We start from the raw sequence: 6,000 nt of genomic DNA on the forward strand, positions 1-6,000 counted from the left end.
CATGTCCTAAAGAAGAGGAATCTAACGGTGTTTGAATGGTTTTTCTAAGTTGAACGGTTTTGAAGTAGTGGGATTACAAAAAACGTACGGAACATATAATAATAATAATAAAATAGAACTAGAAAGTGCATTTTCTGAAGAAACTGCAGTGTGAATGCTTGAATCTGAATATATGCACTGAAAAGAATTAATTGCTGAATTTTAAGTTAAAAATGTTGAATGAGATGAAAAATACAGAAATTTTCACCTGAAAACAAAAGTGCTGAACTGCTAAAAGCTGACAAGCACAGAGAAGAAGTTGGAAAATAGCTGAAAATGTTTTAAATGTAAATTAGAAAAACCTGAGTAATGAGAAAAGACTATTTAGAGTCAGAAAACATCTGAATGAATATTAAAAGTTCATATTCTTTGAATCACTGAATGACTAAAATATGATCCCTCCATTTGGATCCACACAGTTTTAAAGGTTTACATCTCTGAGCTTTGAAAGACACGCTGTTGGAAAGAGAACAACGATGGCTTCGTTTTGAGGGTAAAATGATGGCTGTAGAGCAAACACTGTGGACACAGCAGCTGTTGAAAGAGAAGTGTTTAAGATGAATCTTGGCACAGTGAGAGACAGAGCTCGTTAGGCAGGCAGGTGTGAGCCTGGTTGCTATAGTGACTGAGCCAGGGGCTCCATACACACGCACAGAGACATGCACCTCACTTTTGCTGCTTAAAATGAACAGAAACGTCAGCCCCAAACAAATCCTTCCCAAATGAAAAGTACAGGTCCTATTGACGAAATTCTTTCACCGTGAGCGGCAGCAATGTCTAGTCTACCTAATTCTCAGTTTTCATGCCTGTGGAGTTTATTATATGGACGTGGTGACAGTGTAAAAACACCATGCTCTTCTGATTTTCAAACGAACCTTCTGAGCCATTTTAACATTAGAGTCTATGGAGGAGTTGGAGGGAGGAGGCTGTGCTTTGGTGACATTTATGAAAGAACCATAACACCTAGGACAATAGTAAACACATTGGATGAAAGAGGACAGCGATGGCTACGTTTTGAGGGTAAAATCAGACCGGTAGAGCAAACGCTGCGGACACAGCAGCAGTTTTAAAAAATATTTTAAGATTAATTTTTTCGCTCCTCTCACTCTGGCAGTTGAAGCTCTCACTCTAACCTCCAACATTCCGTCCCATACACACCCATTATAAACTCTAAAATGGCTGAAAAAACATCATGAAACTTAAACTGGAACTGAAGAAAAAGTATAACAGATATTGAAAAGATAAATACAAGTTGAATAGTTGAATGTCTTGTCTTCGTTTTAAAGTTTGAATGGTGGCTCTACGTCATTGTATGTGGAAGTAGATACAGCTTAAAGAGGAGTAAGTTGAAGAAGAATTTGAAGGGTCTCCCCATTGAAATACATGGGAAATTTTTGTTGAAAAAAGTTGAATAATTTTAAAAATATAAATATTATAAATGAGAAAAATACAAGCAGTCATGTCCAAAAGAAGAGGAATCTAACGGTGTTTGAATGGTTTTTCTAAGTTGAACGGTTTTGAAGGAGTTAGATGCCAAAAAATGTACGGAATAGAGAATAAAAATAAAGATTAGAAGAACAATACTGTGAATGCTTTTCAAGCATTCACACTAATTAGAAGAACAATACTGTGAATGCTTTTACAAGCATTCACACTAATAAAGATTAGAAGAACAATACTGTGAATGCTTTTACAAGCATTCACACTAATAATAAAGATTAGAAGAACAATACTGTGAATGCTTTTACAAGCATTCACACTAATAAGAAAGATTACAACAACTATACTGTGAATGCTTTTACAAGCATTCACACTAATAATCACTTTGTCAGCTGAATGTAATTTAATTAACAGGTGTGACTCCTGGGTGAATCGGATTGATTTCAGGGGAAGTTAGAAAAGAGAACAATGTGTACTGTCAGTGAAAATTTGCGTAAATTATATTAATTTAATATAATATTAATTATATTAAATTATATTAATTATATATATATTAATTCACCTTTTCCAGTAGTTTTGGATAGGGTCCTACGTAATTTTCCACTATGTTGATGTTCGGAGGTGCCCAGCGTCTTTTAGAGTGACTCAGGAAGCCTTGGCCTCGTTGCTGTGACATTCAAACAAGTCAGGATATGTTAGAAAAAAACGCACCGTGCTTTCTGAGCTGTATAAACGGCTCACAATTAGGGATGGGTATCGAAAACCGGTTCTTGTTGAGAACCGGTTCCCACTGTTTCAATTCCTTGGAATCGTTTGCCATTTTTGCAAACGATTCCCTTATCGATTCCAGTCGCCCCGAATGACATCACCACGTTGCGGAGCGTCGGAGTGTACCTGGCAGGAAACACGGCGCCTAAGCGGCTCAAACGCTTAAAAGTTTGTTTATACTTTACGAGAACGGATGACAACAGGGCAACTTGCAATACTTGCAAAGTAGATATTTCATTAAGGGAGGAAACACTACGAATATGCAAAAGCATTTGCTCACAAAACACGCGATGAACTTAAATGAATGTCTTTAATTCCGCTCCGGACTCGTGAATCTCAACCCAGCAGCAGCGGTAACATTTGCACGTCATCTCCTGTTAATGCGGCAGGTAAATAATCAACTAACAGTGCATATTATGTTAGCGCGATCTGCTTTATTACAAAACCTGCCATTGTGCATTTAGGTGACCGTGATGAGAGAGACAGACAGTCTGGCTGGCGCTCGCTGGCAGTTGTCGCTGCAGTCTACCGGTAGCGTCTCTTTTCAGGCCCGAATGTCACCGAGCAGTGACTAAGTTTGTGGTAAAAACCTTGCACCCGTTTGCCACAGCAGATGGTAAGTGAATGTGTTTAATTGTAGACAGGGACATTACTGGATATTCTTGTGTAATTGCTACAGAATAATTTATGTTATACTTTGTTATTGCTACAGAAGAATATTTATTTTATTATTTTACATTTACAATTTTTCCCGGGGACCCTGTGACACCCCATTGAAGAGCTGTAGGCTGTGGATCTCTTAAGATCCCACTGTTGGGTTTGTAAGGCCATGTTACTCCTAAATTTCTATCTTGTTGAAAGAGAAGATATAAAACAGTTCTAAGATAATCGACCTTAGTGTTCTCCTTTTTTAAAACAAGAATCGATAAGAGAATCGAATCGTTAAACAGAATCGAAAATGGAATCGGAATCGTTAAAATCTTATCAATACCCATCCCTATTCACAATATGCAGTTGCCTTACATGTTTTTTCAGCATTGTACTGCGGACAAGGTGAACTTCCATCTTACTTTCCGTCCCACTATTGTCCAGAGCGCACACAAAAAATGTCCGTCCTCTTTCGGCCACTGAGACAGACGTTAAAGCTACCACTGCTCCATTACTGTTTATTGTAAAACTCGGGTCCTTCACAGTTAACTGCGTTGATTTGACATCACAGCCGACGGCTTCAACTGAAAACCGAGAAAGGGAATGTTAAAACGAGCCATAAAACATAAAACAGTCGGTGTCCAACGCTTTTTCACACAGAAGGAATGAAAAAAAAAAGTAAGCAGAGCAGCACCTTTTGCTACTTGGTATTCAGGTGGAATTGTTTCAGGTACAATTACGTAGAGAGACCTCGGGAGAGAGCACGACTCCACGCAGGGCAGGATCTGAAGGTGAAAGTGAGTTTCAAACTGGCTTGTCGTTAATGCTTCTGGGCATTAACATTTTTGCTATAGCAAACAGCACCGACAGAAGTTACAGACAGCAAACATTAAGAGAAATGTATTGTAGGCGAGACTGAGGATGACTGCAGCCCTTTGTGTATCTGCAATTACAGCACACAGAATATTTGTGCTGGGATTGTTACATATTGACATTAAAAACAGTCTTGTGTATCAACTACAAATTGGCAATATTTATCAGTATATCACAATTATAATTCAGTTTATTTCCCTCTCACTGCGATAATGCTTTTATCACCGACTGTCTTGAAAAGCTGAAAAATGAGTAGTACAGGGAAAATGTAGTTATTTGTTATCCGTAGGATAGCTTTAACACTTTTTAATAAGATTTTACAATCCTCCCTACCCCAGTCATGCATACTTAAAACTAGTTGTACCAGTATAGTGGTTTAAAGTTAGCATAGATGGAATGCCAATTTCACTTATGACCAGTGTTGGGAAGGTTACTTTTAAAATGTATTCCATTACAGAATACTGAATACATGCCCCAAAATGTATTCTGTAACGTATTCCGTTACGTTACTCAATGAGCGTAACGTATTCTGAATACTTTGGATTACTTAATATATTATCGTGCTGTTTACAACTACCTGAATGTACTATTGCTGTGATTTATTACTGATACTGAAGGTCCGCGGTTCCGAACCGTAGTAAAGGGACCTCTGGCTAATACGGTGGGTTCCGTGTCGGGCTGGTAGCCGAAAACTAGCTTTACTTTGTTGTCTGGATCAACTTTGCTTGCGAGAGACAGAGAGAGGCGTTGAAAGGCTGCTCCAACGGAACTTATTTTTTCAGGAGGAAAACACGAACACAGTGTACAGTCGAGTCTTAATAGCTTACTTACAGCTGGGCTCATCAGGCACTCTTCTTGGCTGCTGTGGTTATTATTATATTTACATGCTTCCAGCTCCCGTTTTTGCTCCGTGACAGCTCGGACTTTTCCTTTCTCTCCCTCCCTCGCTCACAGACACATAACGTGTATGGCAGTCCATTCTCGCTGCAGCACAGACTACACTGCCCATGAGGCTACATTCTTTAGGGCCATGCCTGTAGCATTCTGCCTTTTAGCTTAGCACAACAACAACAAAAAAGCGCTCTCTCACCCAGGAAACACGCAGAGAGAGAGCGTCACCCTGTAACCATGGCAACCGTAACGCTGCCGCCTGGAACACCATTAAGTAGCTGTCAAACAAACCCAAACAGTCCTGACCCGCGACAATATGAAACAGGGAAGTACCGCCGTGTAATCCATTTATTTCAACAAAGTAACTGTATTCTAAATACCACCTTTTTAAACGGTAACTGTAATGGAATACAGTTACTCATATTTTGTATTCTAAATACGTAACGGCGATACATGTATTCCGTTACTCCCCAACACTGCTTATGACATGGCTTTAAAAAAAAGAAAATACAGGTTGCACGACTTAACAAGTATCAGTACTAATCAAAGTAGACAAGTGATGAAATAAAATACTGGAAATCGTTGATTTTACTGTAAACTCTGAATTCTTCGTCGCACGGCTTTGCAATTTCACTTGCAAGGTCAGAGTGAGTTTTTGTACATGGAACTAAATACATGTTAGGTAATCCCTACTTACTTAGCTATTATAGTTATAATATCCCTGGTAATCCCTAACAGTGGAATAAAGAAAACTAGAAACACTTACCAACATTAGGCAGGTGCTGGAAATAAAACATTTTGCCATTTTTGAATAAAAAAGAAGCTTTGTCACTTGTCTATGCCCCTACTTCTGTCTTAATAAAAACAGGTGGTCATTTATCAGCTGCAGTATCTGTTGTAACAAGTGAAATTTCAAACAAGCACAGTACCTTTGGACTGTGCTCCTCAAAAAAAGTAAATGTGAGCCAAACACTGTATTTGTGTGGGTCAATGTGGGAAATGTCAGTAATGACAGGAGGTTGTCTGACAGTTTGGTGTTCAAATTAAAAAAATAAAAAGGATCTATAAAAATGTGCAGGTTACCGGATTTGTATTTAGCATGTAAAGGTCAAATAAATGATGGTCAACTCCTTTGCTAAGTAAGGGTAAAGTGAATTTGTTCTTGTGGTCTCATTTGATACTCTTTATATACCCCTCTATTTTTTTCTAGCTGCTTTCATGTCTGGGAACCGTCAGTGGACTTCGATATGCATCCATAGACTATCAGTTTACTTCTTTTCTTGGTCTCATCCTTCCCACACGCTGTTTAAGCCAGTGTTCTGTGTTTCCCCTTTAATTTCC

At 38.6% G+C, this 6,000-nt stretch overlaps 1 protein-coding gene across 2 annotated transcripts in view; it reads right to left on the reverse strand.

Moving 5' to 3' along the window:
* LOC112842746 (desmocollin-2-like) overlaps positions 1 to 5,554 on the reverse strand; it is a 29,696-nt gene extending 24,142 nt beyond the window's left edge. Inside the window, exons 1-4 of one of the 2 annotated variants that reach the window (XM_025900034.1) lie at positions 5,426 to 5,554; positions 3,590 to 3,680; positions 3,271 to 3,479; positions 2,042 to 2,146 (exon numbers count right to left, since the gene is read on the reverse strand). In XM_025900034.1, the coding sequence (XP_025755819.1) occupies positions 2,042 to 2,146; positions 3,271 to 3,479; positions 3,590 to 3,680; positions 5,426 to 5,464 (444 nt within the window). In that variant the 5' untranslated portion in view covers positions 5,465 to 5,554. The remainder of the gene's footprint in view (positions 1 to 2,041; positions 2,147 to 3,270; positions 3,480 to 3,589; positions 3,681 to 5,425) is intronic. The other variant, XM_025900035.1, reaches the window with a different exon arrangement.
* Positions 5,555 to 6,000: the final 446 nt, after the last annotated feature.

Source organism: Oreochromis niloticus, linkage group LG18 (genome assembly GCF_001858045.2).
Source record: "Oreochromis niloticus isolate F11D_XX linkage group LG18, O_niloticus_UMD_NMBU, whole genome shotgun sequence".
Lineage (NCBI taxonomy): Eukaryota > Metazoa > Chordata > Actinopteri > Cichliformes > Cichlidae > Oreochromis > Oreochromis niloticus.